The sequence below is a fragment of the Pomacea canaliculata genome, linkage group LG7 (assembly GCF_003073045.1).
Source record: "Pomacea canaliculata isolate SZHN2017 linkage group LG7, ASM307304v1, whole genome shotgun sequence".
NCBI lineage: Eukaryota > Metazoa > Mollusca > Gastropoda > Architaenioglossa > Ampullariidae > Pomacea > Pomacea canaliculata.
Window position 1 is genome coordinate 15,208,870 of NC_037596.1, and position 25,626 is coordinate 15,234,495.

The 25,626-nt window shown below is 37.1% G+C and overlaps 2 protein-coding genes across 4 annotated transcripts; one reads left to right on the plus strand and one right to left on the minus strand.

Annotated features, from left to right (window-relative positions):
• The first annotated feature begins 2,589 nt into the window (after positions 1 to 2,589).
• LOC112567928 lies at positions 2,590 to 10,026 on the plus strand. The gene is made up of 8 exons (XM_025244825.1): positions 2,590 to 2,939; positions 4,434 to 4,521; positions 5,078 to 5,200; positions 5,505 to 5,801; positions 7,904 to 8,014; positions 9,208 to 9,238; positions 9,660 to 9,779; positions 9,876 to 10,026. The coding sequence occupies exons 2-7, from the start codon at positions 4,440 to 4,442 to the stop codon at positions 9,745 to 9,747; spliced, it is 732 nt and encodes a 243-aa protein (XP_025100610.1). The 5' UTR covers positions 2,590 to 2,939; positions 4,434 to 4,439; the 3' UTR covers positions 9,748 to 9,779; positions 9,876 to 10,026.
• A 1,691-nt stretch (positions 10,027 to 11,717) lies between these two features.
• Positions 11,718 to 25,258, minus strand: LOC112567917. 3 transcript variants are annotated; one of them, XM_025244804.1, is made up of 8 exons: positions 21,816 to 25,232; positions 18,706 to 20,955; positions 17,908 to 18,005; positions 17,113 to 17,238; positions 16,324 to 16,596; positions 15,642 to 15,749; positions 15,293 to 15,311; positions 11,718 to 14,805 (listed from the first exon to the last, which is right to left on the minus strand). In XM_025244804.1, exons 3-8 carry the CDS (start codon positions 17,954 to 17,956, stop codon positions 14,589 to 14,591), a joined length of 792 nt encoding a protein of 263 aa, XP_025100589.1. In that variant the 5' UTR covers positions 17,957 to 18,005; positions 18,706 to 20,955; positions 21,816 to 25,232; the 3' UTR covers positions 11,718 to 14,588. The 3 variants fall into 3 exon arrangements, with proteins under 3 accessions (XP_025100589.1, XP_025100587.1, XP_025100588.1); XM_025244802.1 differs by lacking the exons at positions 18,706 to 20,955; positions 21,816 to 25,232 and having other exon boundaries at positions 17,908 to 18,686; XM_025244803.1 differs by lacking the exons at positions 11,718 to 14,805; positions 15,293 to 15,311; positions 15,642 to 15,749; ... (1 more) ...; positions 17,113 to 17,238; positions 17,908 to 18,005 and having other exon boundaries at positions 21,816 to 22,175; positions 22,501 to 25,258.
• Between the last annotated feature and the right edge of the window lie 368 nt (positions 25,259 to 25,626).

Here is a 25,626-nt window from a genome sequence, read left to right on the forward strand (position 1 = left end):
TTCACCGTATGCATTATTAGATATTAGTCCTAAGAAAACTCAACGTTTAAAAGTCTTTATGGGAAACATCATCTCAAATGTATTAATGTTTGACTTGAGAAGTCAGTTGCCAGGAAGGCTCAAGAGCCCAAGACCTTTTCAGAGTTTTAAAGAATGGTCATGAACTGATGTTACAGGTTCTGTCTCTTTGCGGAGTTTGGCAACTGCCTTAGTTGTCGTAGTAGGCTGATTTTTATTTTCAAAATAAAATGAAAGAAAGGAAACAGAAATATAAAATTCAGAGACATAAAGAAAGATCAAAAGTTCATATAAGGCCTTGCGTAGCTGGTTGTGTGCGTGGTAGAACTGATCATCTTTTTACTGTATTTGTAAAGGCTTATGACTGGAGAGGTCATTACATATTATTACATTAAGGTTTAGATTCATGACAAGAGGTGAATTTGTTATTTATCATTTTATTGCCCTTCGTTGTCGCTTATAACCGTCTCCGATGTTGCTGGATGCACTCTCGTAACCGCTCAAACAGTCGGCACAAACACACAAACACTCGCTCGACCAGAGACGGCGCGACGTTCGAGTCGAACCGCAGCTGAGCGCAGTCACAATACTAATAAAAACAAAATGCCCAGTAGGAAATGGTAGCTTTATTACACACAAGAAGTAATATAAATAAAATATCACAAACATATATGCACACCCACACTTAAAAGAGCTAGAGAGAAACTGCCCTGTGCACAGGAGGAAGAAATGGAAACAAAGAAAAAACCAGAGGGGAAGGGAGACACATAGAGACACAGCACCCGCACGCGCTGCGGGATGGCTCTGTAAGGCAAGTCTTTAGGTTGGGCAAGGTGTTCGCCGACTGCAGCTTGCCCTCTGGTCCTGCGTGGCGCTCAAGTGCTGATCCCCCTTCCTCTTGTCCAGGTACACCCCCGGGGGCACCATGCAGGTGCGAAACCTGAACAGTCCGTTTGTCACGTTGTGGCCGTCGTAAATGGAGAGGTAGGAGAGCGGAGATGAAGACGGAACGAAGAAACAGATATAGAAGAAGAATACGACGAGTCAAAACGGCTCGTGACAGGTCGATCAACAGAAAAAGGCGCCGGCTGCCAGGACCCCGGTCTAACACCGTCCATTACGTCCGGCACAGCCCGTTCCTGGAGGACGACTGTCCAGAAGCGACAGAAAAACTCGCCAAGGACTGCGCACGCAGGAGGAAAAAAAAGTGAAAAGTGGGGAGAAAGATGAAAGGTAGGGGTGATGTCCAGTCGCGAGTCGAAGAGACCTTCCAAGGTTCTGTAAGAAAGCGACGCGTGACGACTAGCCCCGCAGGTCAAGGTCTTTGGGCTCGCGAGACACGGTAGGGTTACACGGGACGAGGTCAAATGTCGCTTGATTCGCGCGCGCACACCCAACGACAGGCCAACCAGGTGCTGGAAAAACAACACGAAAATGACAAAACCATAGCCAGCACGCAACAGTTCTGTCTTAGTGCGGTGCAAATCTGATGTTTGTCACCTGTGCATTTATGTCATTAGCATTTCAAACACACGCCAGCGTATACAGTGACTAGGGAGTGGTATTATGTGCAGTCATAAAGGCCTAGGCCGAAATGTGTCAACCAGGCTCTGATTTTAGGTCAACTTCTTGAAAATGGGAATTTTCCGTCTTACTTGATGCATTGCAGTTTCTAGTCATGCTGATTCCATTATAAAGTATCGAAAATACACGAGTAAGGAATGGGGTAGGACAGCTGCACTCTAAAGCTAATAGTGTGCATGAGACTTCCTCGGTATATCGCAATGTGTTTTTTTTTTTTTTTTTTCGTGGAGTCGACTTTATTTTCTTTTTGATATAAATGCGGTTTCTACTTTTTAAAAAAAAAGAAGTTTGCATATAGCTAAATGCGACAGTTTATGTCTCTACATTGAATTCTACTTCTACTACTACCCGACGATGAAATTTATATCTCGCCCTGCTTTGAAAGGATCGTCGACTCATCAAATAAACATTTCAGTTCGGGAAATTAAGGGAAGAAAACTATAAGTAATTAATAGAAGACATGGCGATGCAGTATCAGAAACTTGACTGTAATATGTCTCTATAGATTCCCGTCATTTTCTCCATCCGGATTTATTTCCTGATAGCCATGGTATAGTTAGTGATGAACATACCAGGGAAACTTGTTCACTACCATGCTGACTTACTACTGCTGGTGATTTGACTTTTTTAGAGATATTAAGCAGAGGTCAAGTACTATTAAAATGCATCTAATTATGTACACAATAATTATTGAAAATTACAAAAAGAACTACATCCAATTTTGCACTTTGATTGTTATTTTTGCGTTGAGCACAAACTATTGTTAATGAATAAATAATTCTATTTCAGTATGATGACTTTTGTAAAACATTTGATGACAAGTGATGACAGCACTACTTGTAAAGACTTAAGCACGCATTCCTCCAAAGTAATCAACCACAAACGTCCCCTGGCAGCTACCGGAAACCCTCCTATAAATAGCTGCACCCTTACCGCCAATCGTTGGGTGTGGGTGGTGTATTCCATCAAAAGACGCACAAAGCGGAACATCTGATTTGATCGTCACTATATTCAGACAGGCTGAATAGTGTTGAGAACACACTAAGGTGGCAGTCTGAAGGTTTAACTTCCTTCAGTCATCTCACTTTTCACAATCAAATGAACGACCTCGCATGTCACCTGTTTATAGGAAGTATAGTCTTCTGTAAAGGACAGCAACTAACGAAACGTTGTGGAACATTTCTTCTCTGATCACAAAGGACTTCTATACCAATAGCATAAATTTAATGACAGCAGTTGATTAAAAAAAATACTCGATAGACACAGATGTCAACAAGCGTTTCCTCTGTGTGAGTCATGCGCCTGGATTTATGCAACTAGTGGCAAACGATATTTAGGTAAGTAATATAATATTTCAAGATATGTTTTTATTGTTGAGTAATATATGTCTTTCGTAACCCAAGGCATAAGTTCTTGCAAGACTCAATAGTCGAAAAGATTCTGATGACTTAGTCATTTATTCGTGTGTGCAGAAAGGAAATATTCAAGGATTGATTAAAGTAATACCAGTTTACGTGAACACACTCGACTGACATTTAGACACTGACTTCAAATAAGCTTTTCCATTTGTGTGAGTCTAAGTCGTCCCACTTTATACAACCAATAACAAACGATCATTAGGTAAGTTGTATATTTCTTCAAAATGTGTTTTATTATTGAGTAGTAGACTATAAAGTGTGTCATATTTAGTCATCTATTTCCAGTTAGGGGGGAGTAGAGACCAAAGAATTTGTGCGAAACTAGAAATGCATGCTTTCAGTAAGTTCTCTCTCTCTTTCTTTCTCCGACACGCACACACACGACGCACACACTCACTTGTTATATCTTTCTCTTTCGCTGGCGCGCTTGGATATATACATATATTTTAATATTTATTAACTATATCAACATTTTATTGCTTAGCTTTTACATGCTTTTCACTATGCCCATGACCCCAAATAGCAGCAGGCTTCCATTGTTGAGTTAATATGTTTATCACATTCATACATACGCACATATCGTCCTATCTGCTGATAAACACACAACCACAGAAGCGCCCTTACACGGACAAAGAAAGTCTGCCAGTAGGTGACACAATTTCTTATCTCAGGATTGAAAAGCAGTAATTGTATAGCCAAGTGTAAGATGACTCATACACACACAGTTGAGGTCAAGGCTGATGACTGGTATGACGAATGCTTAGCCTTAAAATACAGTGTCTAGACGAGGCTGTTGTAGTTAGCTTGTACACGTACACACATTTCTATAGCTTCAAAATGAAGCAAAACGTAAAGACCATCATGTTTCAGTAGCTACTTGCAGCTATTATAGATGTTGGCAAACACAAAAATTAGTCTTCAACCTTAATTTACACACTACCCGGCTGCTATCACTCAGTAAAGAATAGGGATACATGTATGTGATAGAATGGTTGAGCTTTGACATAGTGTGGCTTTGTAAAATTGCATGCAGTGGGCTTCAAAACAAAACAAAACAAAACAAAACAAAAACAACTTTGACTCATTGTCTGATGAGTGCTCTCATTTTAGTGTAAGGCTAAAAAAGTAGCATATATTTGTATATAATATTCACGAGCAAGGTTTAATGTTTGTATTAGAAATGTTTGGGAGAATTCTCTGTAAGATGTGTATGCGATAGCCATTATGCAACTTTGAAGATGAATCCCTTTTTTTATTAAAGGTGCCGAACATTAAAAACGCAAATGTATTAATGAGATTTATAAATGATGACAATGAACTTAATGTTGCTCGATAACAGTAAAACCCGTGTAACATTAGCCTGCCACTTAGCATCTTATAACAGAAATACATTTATTTTGTTTATTTGTACAGGAAACGATGAAACTATTAACCACTATGGGGTATTCCTTTAAACATAAAAGGACTTTTCTGTTGATTCTGCTGTTTGTTGGTACTCATGGTAGGTACACTGTGTAAAATGCATTTCATTTCGGCTTTTTTGTTTATTTTGTTTTAAAGTAGTGAGAGGCAGACTGACGGTTACGAGAGCTTTTGTCTTAATTTCTACTAAAGAGGGAGGTTCCTTGTTTGCCTTGGAATAAAATATGAACAAATAGAAGAATGCAAACCAGTTCTTTTACAGAAGAAAAGTGTAAACTGAAGTTAACGATACACATTATGGACACCATATGACAAAGGGAGATAATTTTATTGACGTTCCAAAAGTAGTTTTTAAAATAAGCGCCCTTTATTTATATTTACGTCAAATGAACATAAATTATGGTTCTGTACATTTAATGATTTATGCATTGTGTTTATCTTTTGGTGTTTTTCTTGATATTCCTAGTGTGCACTCTTAGCGTAAAACTTAAGCGTAAATCACCTTAAAATCGAAATCCAATATATACAAAGCATAAAGCTATGATATACGTTGTATTTTCGATTCTTCTGAAGCTTATCCATGTGTGTGCGCGTGTGTCTTTGTGTGTGTGTTTGTTGAGGGTTTTGCTTTTTAGGTAACACAGAAACAGAATGTGAAGCAACTGATGGGATGATATTAAAATGCAAGTTTCCGAAAAACATCGAATCGACTGAAACCGATTTTTTAATTTATTTTTATCCTGACGACGGTAAAACAGGTGAGTTGTGCTTATGTGATTAATTCGCCATAGTTCTAAAAATATAAATCATAACTGTTTTGTATAGACATTACAGGGTTTTTTTTAGAGTACCTCGTTTCTTATTGTTTTGCTTTAAAAGACAAATGAAGCACACACATCACATACACACAAACAAACGTTTATTTCAAGCTTTATCAGAATATTCTCTTTTATGCTCATTAATGTAAGCACACAATTGCTGAATGTTACGTTAACGCTAAGCCCGGCAAGTCTGTTTGAAGATAAGTAACGGGATTTCTGCTAATCACAATATATTCCGCAGAGCTCCTCGCTGACTGTTCGTGGAATAACAAAACGCTTGAATGCATCTTACAAGACAGAATCAAGATAAAGCAGCCTGTCTCGGACAAAGCTGTGATCAGCCTTCCTCCAAGACTTGTAAGAATAGATGGAACATACAAATGCATTCCTGATGGCGCTTACTCTGAAAATTCAAAAGCCTGTCAATTTCATCATGAAAGCCAGAAAGAAGGAGAAGAAAGCCAGGATAAGAGTGAAAATGGAGTTCATCATCAAAAACCCGTAGAAAGCCTACCAGAAAAACACCACGACCAGAAAGGTAATAATTTTCTATTTTTGTATTTTGCTTTAAATTGAATGTGGAATAATCAGTTGTTCATCCTTACCCTTTATTTCTGACCAACCCAAGATGAGGCGTCATAGTTATTTTACAACTTGGAGCCCGATGGTGTCACTCCGACCCATGCTAGGCAAACATGATGCCTGAGATTCCAATTAACAAATAGCTCCACTGGCTCTGATTCATCGCGGTGCCGTTGAACTCACATAGTGAAGGTCTTGTCCACTCTTGCACGTTACCCAACCACAACTTTTTATGTTTTCCTACGCGTCTCTTGCTCTTAACGGAAACCTGCAACGCCATCTTTGATATGCCTCCATGCCAAATGACATGTCAAAAACAACTTGAACCGCTGTACGACTGTGAGAAGAGGCAGCTGTTGACCCACGAGACTGCAAACCCGTTTGCGAACAAAATTGTTCGACATTTCCTCTCTATAGGAGATACGAAGCATTCTCCTGCCGCATTTCGTCTCAAACGCTGCTATCTTCATCTCTTCATCCGTCAGCAATGTCCAAGTATCGCAGCCATACAACAGCACTGGGACAACGAGAGACCTGTAGAGCCTAAATTTCGTTGCAAAAGATACGTTTCTGCTGCTCCATATTTTGTTCTCGTCATTGCCGCCATCGCGGTTTCGATCCGGCAACGAACATCTTCCGGGCTACGGCCATCACTAGGTAGGGTCGATCTGAGGTATTTGAAGGCCTGAACCTGTACCAGTTGTTCTCCGTTCAGCTTCATCCTTCTATGCCTTGCTCTTCTCCGTGCTGATCTCAATCCCATACTGTCGTGCGCATAAGTCCAACTTGTCCGTTAGACTGTAACTCGCAGTTGCTGCCTGCTATCACTTCTATGACATCAGCAAAGCGGAGGTTTCTTAACGGTCTTCCTCCAATCGAGAAGGAGGATTTGTGGTCTTCTAAAGTTTTGTGCATCACCTTCTCTAGGTAGATGTTGAACCACACGGGGTAAAGAAGCAGCCCTGACGAGCTCCCCTAGTGGTGAGGAACGACTTCCCGCACCTTGTTGTTTACGAGAACAGAGCTTCTGAACCCATCATACAGGGCTTTGATGGTCAGGATCAGGTCATAGTTCACTTTGAACGATCACAGTACATTCTACAGTCCCTCATGCCAGACTCAATCAAACGCCTTTCTGAAGTCGACAAAGTTGTGGTAAAGAGTGTTACCCTGGCGAAGGTTCTTTTATGCTATCGTTCTCTCGCTAAACATTAGTTGATCGTATTGTGGCAAACCTTAGGCGGCACTGGAGAACCTTGAGCATAACCTTGCTCGTGAGAATGATGAAGCAGATTGTTAGACGTTTCTTGAATTGCAGCTGTCGCCCTTCTTCGGCAAGGGCACCAACAACGACTGTAACCATTCACTTGGCCACTCCTTGGTTTGCCAGATTTGGCGACACATCTTCGTGAGCAATTTCGTCAGCTCCTCATCCCCTTCTTTGATAAGTTTCGTGGATATATAATCGAATATTGCAGCTTTTGCAGTCTGCCTATCCTGTATTGTTGCTTCGATTTCCATTCTGAAGACCTGCAGGTCCTGTGGGTCGTCTTGTAGTGTTTGCCCTTTATCTAGAACGGTCTCATCTGTCTTGACTAATGCATTTACAGCTCATCGTAATACTCTGTGAATCCCTAACCACATTGCAGTCAAACAAATATATGACAACATCCAACACACACACACAACCACACACACACACATATACACACAAACGCTTGCGCACGCGAACGCCCGCGCTCTCTGATTTAAGTACATGTAGTGCATATAGGCCGAACTATTACTACTATTTGAACACTTACGTCATATTAACGGCTATATTTAATTCCATTTCTCTGTATATAGACCTCTGCTGCATGTCTGATACAGACTACAAACTACAGTCACCTGTTTGTATTACCTAAACATATTTTAAAAATGCTCAACATTTTTATACAACATTATCGTTGTGTATTTTTATAAAACGATTACACTTTTTCTTATAGTTACAACTATAAATATAACCAGTTTTCACAGATTATTTAAATTTAAGTTCATAGCTTTAACATTTTTCTTCAGGAGCGGAGACGAGTACTCCCCAGATTGTCGGCGCTGTTGTGGGAAGTGTAGTCGTCCTCGTCATGATGATCTCGCTCGTTCTTGTGTTGTACTTTAAGTTTTGGAAGAAGAGTAAATATAATTTTATGTCTTCTTCATTTTCATCAATCATCAATCATCAATAATCAATCATCACCATCGTCAAAAAGGTAGCTGTTACACAACCAGTATTTTTAAAAAAATACAAGAATAATAAAGATATTCATGTTAGCTTTTTACTCACCATCAATAAGGTGGGCTAAAAGCATATTTAAAAACAAGATCCAATCGTAATCATAATCATAATCATAATCATAATGATAATCATAATCATAATCATAATAACAGCAACAACAACACAATACCTTTTCTAGTGCGATGTCAACAAAAATGTATTAGCCATGGCAGGATAGTCAAGAAAACCCATGGAGGAAAAATCAAAACACCTATCGGGATTTTACTTTATGTGTAAACGCACAGATGAAAAAAGCTAACTATATAAAGGAAAATTTAGAGGTTAAGCACAAGGCCCGTGAATGAGAAAATATAAAAAGTGCAAGGAACATAGGTAAGAGACAAAAGAGTTATAACTGCAGAGAAATGGTAACAAGCAATCCATCAAGCCAATATGGACGCAGAAACGAACACTATGTAGGAGATGTGATCTACAGGTTGCAACGCTTAGTAAACCATTGAATAAATCATCAAGAGAGATCTGCCACAAAACAAAAACAAAACCAAACCATAAAGTGACATCAATGCCAACATGGACCTACGAATAAGACAAAAAAACCAATAACCCTTTCAAGCCAATGAGATGATGTGACATCATTTAATGATAAGCAGTTAATTGTCTATTTTACTGAGACACAGAGCTTTTTTATAAACTTAACTAACCGTAGGATGAAAATAAGAGACTGAACAGCTGACAATGTTCTCCATCTTGTTGTATCCCTTAGTAAACCACTTCTAATTCTTTTGGTCCAATTTTACATTGTTTCTTGTTCTGTCTTTTAGTATTAGGGTTTGACCTTATCTTTATATTGTCTTTTTCTAATAATCAATAAGATCTTCCTTTTTTATTTTGTAAAGAATTATATACCCTGGGAACTATCAAACTTGTTTCCTTCAGTCTCGTGATGTGCCCAATAAATGCTCACTTCGTCACTTCAATCATTTTAATGCTAAAATCTGCTATTGAAAATAGAAATATTGGCTCTTTATTGGGGTTCTAATTTATTTAGTTTAAAACCTTAATAGTTTACGGTTTCATTTATTTGTTTCAGAATTTTCGACAGAAATTTTGACATCAAAAACGTAAGTTTGCATATTTTTTTCGGACAAATGATTTAAAAAAAAGAAATAATTTTCATTTATAAAAGTAGCAGAATAAACAAAATTAATGGTTTCTGCATTTGTGTTGCTAACCTATAGTTAATATTAGAATACAAAAACCACAGCATGCACACCTTTGCATATAAGTTTTCAATTATTACATGTAATTTATAAACATTGGGAATGCAAACCTTAGTATAAAGTTTCTTTTTCGAGGTTCCTGCCCTACCTGTTTAATCATCATCATCATCATCATCATCATCATCATCCTCATCATCATCAATAATCTTCTTCTTCTGCCTCTTCTTTTTATCCAGGCTCAAACTGATTTATACCACCGCAGGTTCCAAAACTTTACATTGCAACATTCATACTAGACTACTATTATCCCTTCTTATTTCAGAGGGAGCTCATTAGCTCTAAACACAGAGAACCTGGGCGAATCCACTGAAAACAAAACGACACACACAGTCTCAGACAGCCAACTCTAACGCGGTTCCCAGCCAGGCGTCCTCTGCAGCAGGCGTCCTCCACAGCAGGCGCCCTCTGCAGCAGGCGTCCTCCGCAGCAGGCGTCCTCCGCAGCAGGCGTCCTCCACAGCAGGCGTCCTCCGCAGCAGGCGTCCTCCACAGCAGGCGTCCTCCGCAGCAGGCGTCCTCCACAGCAGGCGCCCTCTGCAGCAGGCGTCCTCCACAGCAGGCGTCCTCCACAGCAGGCGCCCTCTGCAGCAGGCGTCCTCCACAGCAGGCGTCCTCCACAGCAGGCGCCCTCTGCAGCAGGCGTCCTACACAGCAGGCGCCCTCTGCAGCAGGCGTCCTCCACAGCAGGCGCCCTCTGCAGCAGGCGTCCTCCGCAGCAGGCGTCCTCCACAGCAGGCGCCCTCTGCAGCAGGCGTCCTCCACAGCAGGCGTCCTCCACAGCAGTCGCCCTCTGCAGCAGGCGTCCTCCACAGCAGGCGTCCTCCGCAGCAGGCGTCCTCCACAGCAGGCGTCCTCTGCAGCAGGCGTCCTCTGCAGCAGGCGTCCTCCGCAGCAGGCGTCCTCCACAGCAGGCGTCCTTCACAGCAGGCGCCCTCTGCAGCAGGCGTCCTCCTTAGCAGGCGTCCTCTGCAGCAGGACATGAAAAAGACAAGCCATTACTTCAATCAGAAAATAATAAAAATGTAGCCTGACAAAAAGATGCCTCTCACAAAGAATATCCTTACACCTTGAATATTTCTTCAGAACTGAGCGATAGAGAAGCTGGGAGGGATTTGTTCGTGAAAATGACTACAGCAATGAGAGAATTTTAATGTCCATATCCGTTGTCATCGTTAAATGCCATCAAGTGTCCATTGTTCGTCATGAATGACAGCCCCTGTCTAGATAACTAGCCAATAGGATAAATGTATTCTAGGGATAATTCCAGTTATATGAAACATACCAGAAAATTATGCACATCAGACTTACATAAATTATATAAAATACTGTGTTTAAGAAAAAAATTCTTTTAAAAGGTAAATACCAGCAAGTAAAAAAGTTATTTCATCTAATCTGTTAGAGAAATGTGTTTAGTGTAACATAGTTTATAAACTGTGACCGAGATTAGAAGCAGCTGCCAGTAATTATTTTGAGTAGTCGCAGTTTTAAGTGAGAAGTCAGGTCTACATCGTAGTTAATAGACATACATTAGTGCACATTCCTCTTAGAGGAAAACTTTCCCAAACTTTTTTCGTCCAGAGTACAGCATAGTTCAAATGTTATTTCTGTGTAATCTTATACACAATTGCAGGAAAAAACAGACAGCATGATGTTGAATAGTGTTAAGTGTCTGTTGATGTTATCTATCAAACTCTACATCAAACAGTAGAATATTGGCATTGCAGTTTAGATTGATAAATATAAATAATTGTGACAAGTTGGAAAGCAGTTTATATGAAACACCATTTAATTTTTACTTAATATAGTAGGCATATTGTTTCTAGTCCAACAGTGCTACAAGTCCTTTTTTTACACAAATTGTGGATAAACCAGAATTGCAGACTGCATCACATAATTAAATAAATAAGACTGACATCTCTGTCCAAGTTTAATATGTCCAGAATTATCAGACACAAATGGATTTCATTTAGCAAAACATTCTAAAGTACATTTTTACAAGAACACCACCGTTTTCATGATTATCTCCCTTTATTAAAATTCAGACACTGACTTTCCACAAACCTCTAGGGCATGTTTCTTACTGAGTAGACTGGAAAAAAACCCCACAGTCTAACTAGACCACCTTTCGGTTCAATCGCGACTGTTACATTATTACTTATGTTTATGGATTGTTTTTGTTGTCTTTGAGAATTTTCTAGAGATTTTTTTATTGCACTGTAATGTCTGTGCCATCTTGCCATTATTTTGGCGTATGTATCCATGTATCTTTTTTTAGCTTGCTGTCACATTCGCTTCTTCTTTTCCTGGATACACAACTCAAACTTAAAATGAAGTATTCAGACAAATCTTTTCTTTACCTTATTTGTATATGTGACACCTGAAATGCTGCTCTGCCTGACTCCGTTGTTTTACTTATTTAGTTTTTTACAACAGTTTTAACACGGTTAGACTGTTCTGTGTTGCTAAATGTACAAGATATTGCTGACCGATTGCTTATGTTAAAGTGTATCAAGCTTGAATCTAGTAGGAAAGTGCTCTTTTGTCACAGATGGTGACATAGGGATATCAGTCCACTTAGGGGCTGAGCATAAGTGCTGAATGACTAATCAAAATTCATTTTACTTAGATAGTATGAAGGATTAACTGATGTATGTTTATAAGCGAATTATTTTTAACATTTTATTGTGTATTTTTGTTAGTAAATATTATTTATATAGAGGCCTATAAAAGAGGTAGAGTTCCTTTGAGTAGATGTCACGCGGTGATCTGTGCCAATGCGAGATGACCTTCACTCTGATTGGAGACGTGGTTTACCCCCGTAGCGTGCCTGTGAAGCGAGAGAGTTTTTACTTGCTGTTGGTTTTGTTGGTTTCCTCGTGCCACGGATATAACCTACATAGTAAATTGTTTCTTCCCCGTCTCCAGTCGTACCAGTCTGCCGACAGTTTTTCGCACAGTGCACTAAGGAAATAGTCTGTGTGCCTGTGTTTTCTTTCTTCTCCGCTCTTTTTCATTCTTCTGTCTTTTTCTGCGCTGTTGTTTCTCCTGGTGTATTATCTTTTTCTTCGTTTTCACATATTTTGTGCTGGTATTTTATGAGAGCTTTGGCCATTTATTAAAGTTTCTGTATAAGAGGGAAAAGTGTACAATTTTGAAATATTTTAAAATTCTTTTCTTGCCTTTGATGCTTGTTAGTCATTTTGTAAAGTAAATTGAGTACTTTGTTCTGTAACCTAACCTTTATGACAAGATGCTCAACTTTGAACTTAACCATTATTCTCAAGTGCCTCTGGGGATCGATAAAGTTGTTCTGTATTGTACTACTGCAGACTCTGTGTGTGTGTGTGTGTTTGAGTATGTATGGGAGATCCAACCTACCATGACAATGTATCTTTAATACCAACTGTGTATAGCTATATATATAACTGTGTGTATTAAATGTCTGTATGAGTATGTATACCTGCCCTTGTGAGCAAAAGACAAATTTCTGTCTTGGGTCTCCTCGACAGACAATAAAGTCTGATTTCATTTGATTTGATTTGATGTGTTACTTGTGTAACAACTATAGTTAACCCATGCTAACGCTAATATCTCAGCCATCATTATAATTATTGTTAAGTTTTCCTTTGTGATATTTCACTGTTTTATATTTACTTGTATTTAGTTTCATTTATCTTTTATCTGCCTATATTTCTTCAAGCTTAGTCGTAGTAGACTACTAGTTGTCTATAGAATTTCTCCATCCTCCCCACGGGGTTAAGGAATAAAAAAATTTCAAATTCAACAAAGACCATCCTATAAAAATTATTCTTCAAAACAGGTGAAAGAAGTATCTGTAGACGGCACATGCTGAAATAGTGCAAACTAAATGATTTTTTGTGAAAGACATATTGCTTTTTCTAAAGTTTTTGTACCAGCGGTCAACTACACTGTGACATTCTGTGGCAGCTGGTCCTGCAGACCTACACAATTATATATATATATTAAAATTTGCACTTATATGTGAAATACAACTTACTGAAGCAAAATTAATAATTAATTTCTCAACAGTCTTGAAAGATAGTGAATTTGTACTTAATGTTTTGTAGCTCAAACATGCTGAAGATAAAGAGAATAAATTAAAATAATAAAATGCTAATTGTTTTATTTCATGAAGTAAAAAATGTATACATGTAAGCAATTTATTTATCATACTTACATTGACCTGTGCTATTAATGAGTGGAAAGGTAATATTTGAGCTGCCTAGCTCTGTTATGTTGTGTACCGTCTAAATCCTTTCTCTAATCCTTGACTCTACAGAGAAAAAGGAGGGTTAGGTTGAACTCTGGGGCACCTCCGCTTAGTTTATTATTAAATACAGCATAGTCCGCTACCATTGAGTTAAAGTGTGGGAGAGATACGCTGGTAAAAGAAGAGTTTGCAAAAGGACTAATGTTAAGAAAAGCAGCTGAAACTCTATTGTACACAAAAAGCAGTTTATGGTGTGCTAACTGTGTGATAAGCAACATTTATTTTTTACTTAAGGTTTATACATGCTCAGATAGTGTACTGGGATATCAAGTAGAAAGCAATATAGCTTTTGATGACAAAACCAGTGCAAAAAAATCTTTTCTCATCTACTCCAACTTGCCTAAGTAGAAAAATTTAGTCTCAAACAATTTGTTAAGAAAAAATTTCACTCACTTACAAAAAGGACTTTCTGGTCACTGTCATGTCTTATATTATGTTGGGTCCTCCAGGTAAGACTGTTAAGTAACTATAAAAACACCATCTGGTTTTTTATTCATTATTTATATAAAGGCCAAATGATGGTTCTAGTCTTATTAAAGAATGGGTCAATTATATGATGAGAAATATATGCCCCACAGTTGCAAGAGTTGTCACCCTTCACTCAACAGAAAAGAGAATGGTTAGACATAATATTCCTGATATTCTTATCTTTTGTGACACTGTAAAAAAGTACCTTGCCATTTGCAAGTAAACTGACTGTAATGTCGGTTATTCAAATATTTTTTTAAATTATCAAGTAGTGATATCAGTAAATAATAAAAATAACAAGTTGGATCACGTGTTGTGTCTCTGAGTAGTGTCATTCATCTTTTACCATCTTCAGAGTTAGTGAAAACAAAGATTACCAAAGACAAAAGGTGAATACCCAGAAACAATTGCATGTATTTTTACTGTGTTGAAGTCACAATGTGTCTGAGCGCTGTTTCCGTTTCTCATTTACAATTGTCCTTGTTATTTCTAAATTATTGTCATCTTCAAACTGTTTTCGTAATGAGGAGCTCCGCTGGCGAGAGGAAACCAAAGGAAAAGGCGGTGCTAAGTATTTTGTTTCCTCAATTTTTCTCTTGTTTTCAGTTAATAGGAACGAACAGTATTCATCGTGTTGAGCTGTTCTGTTTCTGAAAAGACAAAAAAACAAAAAAAAAAACAAAAAAAAAAACAAAACAAAAACAAAAACAATAAAAGAGTGTAAACAAGTGAATAAGCAAAACCGAAATGCCCAGACATTTTATGTTGTTGCAAACCAACGCATTCATCAGCATTCATTTTTCAACAAGCGCATATGCTTTTATAAGTTATAGAAGGTGTTGTTTATATTATACATTGTCGTTTATAATTGAATAAATGCTCGTTAGAATTTATTATATTGCGCGTTTTTTGCAGATCATAATAAAATAATATCCCTTTACATTATACATAAAAAGCTTTACAAATTATGTAATAAATACTTATAACAATTATTAATCTTACCTAAGATGAAACAAGCATATAATATCATGTATAGGAAGACGGGCTGTCAAAGTAAGGCGAATTAATAAATATTATCTCTACCACCAGCATGTTTTAAACATTTTGTAAAAATGTTACTACCGAGGAATAACTTACGATTTGCGAATATTCTTATCTGAAACAAGCAAACAAAGAAGTCGTTTTCGTCATTGAATTTCAACCGAACACCTGGTTATTAGAAATAAAGTTACAAACTCGACTTTATCTCTAAAAATTAAAACAAATTCTTTCTGGTAAAGAACTGTGCATTTTAAAAATTACTTAAATTGCAAACGATCTTTAATTTCTAATAATAATTATTGATATCAAACTTCGTGAGTAAATTTTAGTTAATTTGTACTAAATGTAGAATTGCAAACAGAGTATTTTATATCACTTGTTTATAACTTTAAAATAATTTATTGTTTAGATTTACTATCTTTTACTCTAAGTAAAAAATATTTACTTTTGTTAAGAAACTTCTTGTACATAACAACGCCGACCGTGGCCAATAGAACAAGTGCAACAACTCCAAAAACAATGCCGAGAGTCTCTTCAGTACTGCTTCCTGCTCCTGAAAAAAAAATGCATCTTTTAGTATGTATTTAAAGAAATTTTTTTAAAAAACTAGACAAAAATGTAAACTGCAGTCAAATAAACACACAATATTATGTAAAAATGAAATAATTATATGTGTTACTTATAATTTTCAAAGGTGTATTATTAGGTGACTCAAATGTGTTTTCAGATCATGGACCACTGCTTATATATAGATTTTAATAAATAAGCGAGCCTAAAATGGAAACACTGGATACTCTGTGATGTTTTTGTTTCAACGGAACAAAAAGATCAGAAATATGAAGGACATTTTTTTAATGTGTCACTCTCAAGAATGAAAAAGCACGAACGATAAAAGCATCAAAAACAATAAAATGGTATAACAGAAATGGGTATAGTCATCATATGAACATAGAACAATCCTTACTATGCCTAAGGCACAAGCACAGATAAATTCTTAAGATATCATTAAGACCAATAATTTTGTCCATGAGGCTTTTTCCTGGTAGGATTTAACATGTTTTTGAAGGCAATCAGTTATAAAAAATGAGCATCTGACAGACCTTGGTATGCCAATAATTAGCTCATACCTTTGTCACCATGTTGTTTGAGATCGCCTTCTCTTTGATGTTCATCCTGGCTTTTTTCTTGTTGTCGTTCACTTTGGTTCTCGGAAAATTTACATGATATGGTGTTTTCAGAGCTGGAACCTTCAGGAATACAACTATATGTTCCAGAAAATCTTAAAAATCTGGTGGGAACACTGATGTCAGCAACGTCTGAGACTGGCCACTTGCACTTGAAGCCCACTTGTTCGATACAATGAAGCTGGTCACCTACCCATGCACAGTCTACCAGCAAATCTGTGTAATTCATGGAAACGTGATTATTTGAAATATGGTAATTTCTTCTAAAAAATGTTTGCAAAACTGACGCAAATTAACTTCAGATTCTTTTAACAATATTCACATCATACAAAAAAATCAGATGACATTAATATCACTTTATGATGAGGTCTAACTAAAGGCCAGTAACAGTATAAAAACGCATCTGTTACTGAGTGAATAGCCAAGTAGTTACATAATATGAGTCCTCGAATAAACCATCATTTCCATCCCCGTGAGGTGGAAATTATTTGTCTTCAATTGATCTTACCTGACATCTTTAAAAGTTAGGAATGTCAAACAGTACGAAAGCTGGCGTGGACATCACTTTCCCAATAAACAGCTGGCTACGGGATGAGTTCGGTCTCTAAGTCTCACTTCCGGAAGACAGAAAGACTAGATGACTATGTAATTACTACTTCACGAAATGTAATTAATGTAAACAGCGAGTATTTATTGTATGAGTTTTATCGAGATGCAGAAATAAAAGGTTACCTGCTTTTCCATCGGCAGAATGAAAGTAGACCGTGAAATCTGTCCGCGTAGTGTTCAAGTTTTTCGGGAAAATGCATCTTAAAGCCACTACTTCTGATGAAATGCACTCTGTTTTTGTGATGTTTGCTGCAACACACATAAATACATAAAATGTCTTGGGACACTGTACGGACATCTGTTCTCCTGGTACTCGGGTTTCTTTCATCTCCCTTTTCCCTCACAGGGTGAAATCCCTCTAGTTTCCCGCCCAAATAGTCACCGAAAGCAAGGCAGTAAACAGTTAAACACAAGTTTTTATCGCAAAGATGTGTGCCTTCTCTCTAAACTTCAACTAATCTGTATTTAACCGGGTAGTGTCTCTGCTAGAGCAAATAGGTACAAGGTCGAAGGTTATCGCGAGAAGTGCACGGTGAGTGCGGTATTTTTATTTTATATTTCTCATAGTTTTCCACAGAATATTAAAACAGTATCTTATGACCCGGTTCTTCCCGTTGAGCCACTTAGTTTCTATCTGTAAGATCAGTGTGAGAGCTGACATGGGGGATCCTGACATGTCACTGCAGCCTGACACCTCGTATTCTTACTTGACTGACCAGATATGCATGAATGAACAACCAACAGACTCCAAATACACATTCTTTGATTTGCTACTCAAGTCACAGCACAGTCTCTTTTTCTATTAGTTTGAAAGTGTGACCAGGACATTTTAGAATCTTTTCAAAACAAACCAACAAAAAATAAAAAAAAGAGTGAAAGCAAATTAGTTTGAAGATCACATTTGTAGTCTATACTTACCTTGGACAGAACCAATAAGCAGCAGAAAGAAGCAGAGAATTTCATTCATTTTAATATGGTTTGTACCATGTAGTTGACTGTTCCGCACACACCGATAACTGAAAGGAAAATTAAATGTTAATCCACAATCAATGCGTATCGTTATAAACAGCAACTTAAAGGACTCGAAGCGTTGTGTGTATTTGTAAACAACCCTCGGCATAGATACATTTCAATGTATCCTTGACCTATCGTGTTGTCTGATAACGCTGCAGGTCATACACAGTCATATCATTTAGGGCCGACTGTATGTGTGCAGCGCATTTTCAGATGTTTGTTATCTTGTATTTTCCTGATATTACCACTAAATGTTTTGAAGGCGCAAATCTTAAAATAGCACATTAATAAAACTATATTGCTATAATTTTAAGCATTTAGTAAGTTTATCGCCTTTTATAAACTTATCAATCATTTCTGTGAAAATCATAGATTCACGAGTGTTTAAACATACATGTATTACTTTTCCTCTGTCTTTTTTATTTCTTCTCACCTCCAGTGGAGCATAGGGAAGACTTGTCCTTTTACTTGTGTATGTTTGTGTATAAAGCATACGACGTTTATTCTTATGTGATGTTTATATGTATGGTATATGTGAGGCTGCTTATATATATGTATGTGAAGGAGATTAAAAACTCTTAAGTATGGTCAAAAGTATCTCAGAATAAAAAATCCACGTTAACGGATCGGTAAGTAGACTCAAGAGTTTCACTAATTTACATTATATTAATTCTTTTTTTAAAAAAAAACTGTAATACTCACCACTTGTTGAAAGCTCTTGTTGCAGTTTTCGATATTCTCTCACACAGAATTGTCGAAGCTAGTGTCAAAACAATCGTCTGCCCCGACGTCAAGTAGGACGAGTGGCTTATTAAATTTGACTGATGCTTGCACAACTCTCACTTTTAGAAATAATGTCCGATTTCATTTTGCTAAAATGCGTTTAGTATTTGAGAATAAGAAATGGTAACCGGTTTTTGCAAGCAACAGCCTAACACGACAGAGGTAGCTGTGAAAAGGGCAAAATCCTCACTCACTAGGATGACTCAACTGGTTGTGCTGCGTCACATGGAACTTAAAACTAAAAATAGATTCGGGAATGTCCGAAAGTGTGTCCATTTATATTTCGCTTCTCAGTAAAGCTCGTAAACAACTAAAACAGCACGATGCTGTAGAAACTGTGGTCTCTAACACTTCCAAGAGCTCTGGTCAAATAACTACCTTTTAAATTTATGATAAAAGAAAGAAAGTTGTTAAAAGCAGTCTACCAAAAAGATAAGTTAAACCATGAGTTTAGTTGCTACTGGCGAGTAGGAAGTAATACGTATGTCTTTATAGATATTATGTACTGCATACTTATAAATATGTAAGTCTTGCTGGCATACATGGCATATTAGCGCTTTACTCGCGCTAGCATTTAAACTAAAGATTAGCTTAGAAACTATATTTTCGATGTCCTACTGACATTCAGTAAAAGCGAAAGACATATCACACGAATAAAAACTGGGCAAAAGTATGTGATAGAAAAACAAAATAAGGGTAGACAGGCCATATTAACCTCCAAACTTCTCTATTTATTTTTATTTGTAAGTAAGAGTCATAAAATGATAATTTATACTTAGTTAAACATATCTGAAAACTTCATATGCAAGTTGAAAGCCAAAATACCAGCTTCTCTCTTATCTTGTAAAAAGGAAAGTTTAAAAAACTTACTAATGACTGATAAAGATATACTTTTTATTCAGCAAGTTCTATAAATGCCCTCTAGTGTGGCAGTAATTTACAGATAAAAGCATTCGCTTGAACGTTTGAATGCTTACCTCTGTAAGAAGGCATAAAATCTTGTAAAATATAGAGGCGGTGTAATTAAAACAACATAAAAGTTATTTGTTCATTGCATAACAAAATAAATCGCATACAACAATGTTATAAAGCGGACTTTGACTATCCGGTTGTTTGATCCCTACAAATTAAAAATGTAAAATTGTTCTACTAATACCATCTGTAAAGCATAAATACATATGGCCTTTGTGAAAGAAGCATGCACTTTATGAGTTCTACATGTTACGCACTGCATTCCCTTTACAAATATTTATTATATGATTACCAAATATATTAACTAAAGGCTTTTATGAAAATAGAGATTATTAAATGTTGACTTACTTAAACAAATATTTTAAGAGGTACTCACTTTCAGAAGTTTTATTGGTGAGTACAAAGGTTATGTTTGAATCCCCGAGGTCTGTAAAAACACGCAGCATCCAAATCCCTTCTTCAATCGGTGGTTCTGTAGTAAGGTTAAGGGTTAATATGAAGTCTGGGGCACTTCCACTCAAGCCACACGCCACTTCCTTGGTGTTAGGTTTCGGGGGAAATTTTGTCATGACACATTTACTGATGACACCAGTGTAGGATCTCAGTCCAAGTGTCAGACCTTCGTCTAAAACTCTTGTCAAATCTTGGAGGTGACTATCAGTGTGAAACAACTGAGGCAGACCTGAAAAAGTAATCAGGGAAAAGAAAATGAGTAAATAAAAACTGTCTGTCTGTCTGTCTGTCTGTCTGTCTGTCTGTCTGTCTGTCTGTCTGTCTGTCTGTCTGTCTGTCTGTCTGTCTGTCTGTCTGTCTGTCTGTCTGTCTGTCTGTCTGTCTGTCTGTCTGTCTGTCTGTCTGTCTGTCTGTCTGTCACAGTGTCGTTGGCATGTTACCTAGTATGATACTTACATCTGCCAATGATGGCCACGGATCTGTTCAGTTCTGAACCCGTAGCCTCACACTTAATGATCGGCCAGACCTCCTGACAGCGAAACACTCCAAGAAAAATCACCAAAGGTTCGACTCCATGCGTTGTCGAACTCTGTGCTTGTCCGGTGCTGTCTACAAGTCGAATGGTAACCGGAGGATTTCCATTGATGAAAAAACAGGAGACGATAACCTCTTGATTCTCGTCAACGACGTGAGTCTCGGTAACTTCTTGTCCATTCACCTGCAACCCTGTGACCTTTGCTGGGTCTGTGGGAAAAGAATAATGCAAGAAACTACTGTGCTTTATTCTCATGCAATCTTTATCCGTATGATACATTAAGGCTTGACATTTCTCTGCTGTAAAATGTTGTTGGTGAAAACTCTTATTATTGAAATAAGTATCTGACGCCAACACAGAAAGGGAGAGAGAAAAAAATATCAGGAGAAAGAGATATAAAGGAGAAAGAAAAAGCGAATAACACATATTCTTTGTTCCACAGACATAAATGTGAGTTTTTGAATAAGACTGTTATAGTTTTTGTCTGTATCTTGAGAAGAAATGCTTAAAATCTGCAATGCAAGCTCACCAATGAGAAAACAATAATGGAGCCGATTTGAATATGACAGTTATATTATGACTGAAATCTTGTGATTGTGCAAAATAGCTATCGACTAAATGCATATATATTTTACTAAAAAAACACATTAAAGAGTATATATAAGAGAATATTAAAACTCATATTTATAGCAAATAATCATTTCCTGGAAATCTCATTCTGTAATACTTAATACTAATACTGTATACATACCTGCATACCTTATATATGAGTTTAAACTTTATGCAGAACAATTTGCATTACGATTCTTCTTTCCTTGTACAGTTTCCCCATAAATATCTTACAAATAATCTTTTTCAGGTTTCAAAAAATAAACAAAGAATGTCATGTTTACAGAGACGGATAAGAAAAAAGCATCCATTAATGACTTTAGCTTCAATCTACTGTTTACTTAATCTGGAATCAATAGCTTTTTATAATGTTTTTCTTGCAATGTTAAGGAGAAAATGCTTTTGCATTTATAACTAAAAGTTCTATCTGTGTCTGAAAATAAACATTTTAATCGCTCACACATGACTTGAAGTCTGGTTTTTTTAATCACGACTGGAGTGGCATTCGATCTGTAGAGTTCCCACAGGATGTCACTGTAGGTCCGCTTGACAAACACAGAGAACCGCATCTCATTGTTGTCAGCCTCGCAGATGGAAACATTTCTCTGATTCTTGCACACGGCATCCTTGTCAGGGAGCCAGCGGCATCTGCAAACATCATGATATTTCCCATTGTCACACAGCCTCATCTCGATTACAAAAGCTGATTCCTTGGAGGTCTCACTATTTTCTGTTCTCAAATTACATCTGAGGTCAGCTTGTGTGTTCTCTTTAATTGTGACCTCTTCGTGAGATGTCTGATTTGTTCCCATTCCCCCACCTGCAACAAATTTATTACAAAATTCTGGTTAAATTAACTGGCCTTGACAAAATAATTCATATTATTTTGTAAAAAATAATATTTTAGTTGGGATGGTAATTGTTTTACTTTGTGTCATTACACGCCGTAAGTTAGTAACAAAAGAATAGAAGAGAAAGAAAATAATGGAAGCGATAATGTTCAAAAGCTAATGGGCTCGAAAAAAACTATTAAAGAGATTGAAATAACAACGGTATTGTCCATTAACCATTAAAGCATATACAATGATCGTAGTAGAGAAAATGAATGGCTAAGCACTATATCTTCTAAAAAGTAGAGTACTCACAGGCAAACACGCTGTTTCTACCATTCTCATGTAAAATGAGCAAAAGAGTTATCAAGCAGCATGGTCGTTTCATGTTATCTCTTGTCTTCTGGTCAAGAGAATGAGGACGAAAAAGGGCTTGATGCGTCTTCATGTATTTGAGATTAATCCAGATGTAGCTAGTTTCGTATTCTCTGGTTGGTTTCCTTATTTTGCACCGGGTATTATAAGTAAATACCGTCTTATTTCTATTGTGCACATTATAAATTCCGTTTTAAATATATATATAAATAAATATCTTTGAGGAACACACAAGTCTTTAGAAAAAAAATTGGTAAAGCATGTACTTTGTGATGATGCACCACTTGTAACTAATACTTGTTTTGTTTCATTGTTCTTTCTCCACTAAGCTTTTTTTTTTTTTAGTAATATTGGTAATGTGTAATTTTCTTTCTTATTTTACCCGTTGACAAGATTTTTTACCCAAAATTTTCGTAAACATTTTAATTTTGTTTTATCCGTTCGATTACATACATATATGAATATGCACATAGCTCTATATGTTGAAAGAAATAATAGAGACTTGAAGAGTATCGAATAACCAGGAAGAAGAGAGACACCATTTATTCCCTCTTCCCCTATTGTATCCCATTTTTAGTAACTATCAATACCCTGTTCACTTCCATTGATAAACCTCTTTATAAATTTATCTGTTTCATAAAGATTTAAAGTGATCTGAAACTATTTGAGACAATCATCACGTGTCTGGCGAGTAACTGATCCCAAAGAATGCAAGTTAGGTTTGAGACATATTTTCCGAACGCATGCCTTGGTTCATCGAATCGGAGAGACTTTACTAGTGTTGATTTGTTTTAACCTGGAAACGGAATGAGTAAGGGATTCTTTCCTGAATCGGTCGTGTAACAGTCTCGTGAAACATTGACTGGCATAGAAAGCTGGAACTGCATTACTAAATGCTAAAAGAAAACAAAAATACGGATCAAGACGGCTAAAAGAATAAAACTGCACAAAAACAGCAAAATCAAGTACAAATCAATGACACCAAACCACACTCCATTTCAGATGTAAAAAAACAGTTCCTTTAACTTATCAGACTCTAAAGTGAATACGACCGCTATCCTAGTGTTTATTGCACGCTGCTAAGCTCATTATCGCTTGAGCCTGTCAATAAAACTGGGAATATTTCCTGTTGTAGTTTTTGCTTTACCCTGTTTCATTTTATAAATTTTTCATAGAAGTAATTTTTTTATAAATTATCGTCGTCGTCGTCGTCGTCGTCGTCCTCGTCGTCGTCGTCGTCGTCGTCGACGTTTTTCAGAAACTTCTACCAGTGAAATGAATAATAATTGCGATTTACGAAGAGAAATCGAAACACAAAGTAGCGAGGAAAAAATCTCAAACAATAGTATGCAATGCCGAATTGTACATTGATGAAATAGAATCTCTCTACCTCACACACACACACACACACAATGAAATTTTCTTTAAGATCTTTACACTTTACCTGCATTCTGTATCTGTCTTTAATCTCAGTCTGGTGAGAACTCATCTGCAATCAATCTGTAAGCAGCAATTGCATCCTGGTTTTACATTACAGTACTTTCCATGATCAAGAAGGGTTAGCTTATAGTTAAAACATTTGTTTGCAAGTTTCTGTAAAATTCGTTGTATTTATCGTGTGTCTTGCTGAAGGGTCAAGATTTAGGATTCAAATATTCAAATGCCAAAATGCTTCAGGGTCATTAACAAAGAGACTTTCACAAACATGTCACCCAGTTTTACTAAACTGTTGATAAATGCTTTAATAAAATTCGTGATGCACAAAATTGAATTCATGGCTGTAAACACTATACTTGGAGTCACTCAAAAGGTATTAGACGGGCTGAAGCTCGCTCCTTCTGTAAATGCTTTTGTCCATGTCTTTACGTGTAACTAGAAGAGCTGCAGGAAATGTAGTGTGTGGGTTCGTCTCTCCCTAGCAGTTTTGAGTGTATGAATCCCAAGATGCTGCATGTGTGTCTTCAGTTGGTAGTGTTAAGTACGAAGGTGGAAGATGACAGTATGCTAATGACATTTCAGACTGAGCATCTAGTCGTCTGATGGCGAATTGTATTCACTTGCCTGTCGGCCCTTGAAGTAGTGATTAAACTACAGCCTTGGTTTCCTTGTAGGTGATTATACTTTTATGTTCATTTTGTGACCCCGTCACATTTATTGTCAACTGTATTAAAGACATTTATGTTCAGTCCTAGAACTACATTCAAATATCCTTATTAAAACCTCTTTTGTTAAGTGGATTAACCAGTTAAATAGACTCTTGGTTTAGGTGTTTGATGTGTGTCAGTTGGCTCAAGTATTAATTCTCTCCGAATGTTTAAGTTCTGTCTATTTGTGTCTGTAGGAGGAAGGAAAGGAACGAGTTCTTACTTTGTTGGCTCGTCGTTTAAGGTTCGTCATAAATTCGTAAGTCCCAACAGCCTGGTATAATTACACTACGGTTACAGGTGAGCAAATATTCGCGAGTCGCATCATAAAACACATTGCGGTGCTTGAAAAACAATGACTACATAAGGGAGGCAACTACTGCAACAGAAATTGTTCCACTATTGATTACTTCCCCTTAAAATGGAAAAAAAATCACACCAATCAGGTAGCTGCGTTCGTAGCTAGGAAAAGATCAAAGTTCAGGCGCCATGTTCGTAGCAGTTACCGGTGTCCCAATTCAACAAGGTGTAATAAATAACTGAAAATGAGACTAAAACAGTAAGTGCTACTTAAATTCGAATGCATATTCTAATAAAGTATCTGTTTGTTTGGCACCTTATGTTTGTATACGTGATCAATGCAAGGAGACAGACATGCTAAAACATCTCTTGACTGAACGGTGGATACGTGATTCAAATGTTTGAATTGTAAAGTAAGTGAACATGAATATATAACTAATATCACTCTAAACACCCAGTCTTTGAAAAGATAAAATGTTGACTGGCTAATTTCACATTTATTATCGTACTAAGTATTAACTGCACGATGAATACAATGATGGTAATAGTTGAATGTCATACGATAGAGATTCAAACAAGAGAACTGAAGTCGAATGACAGAAAGATATGTACGCCGATTTCA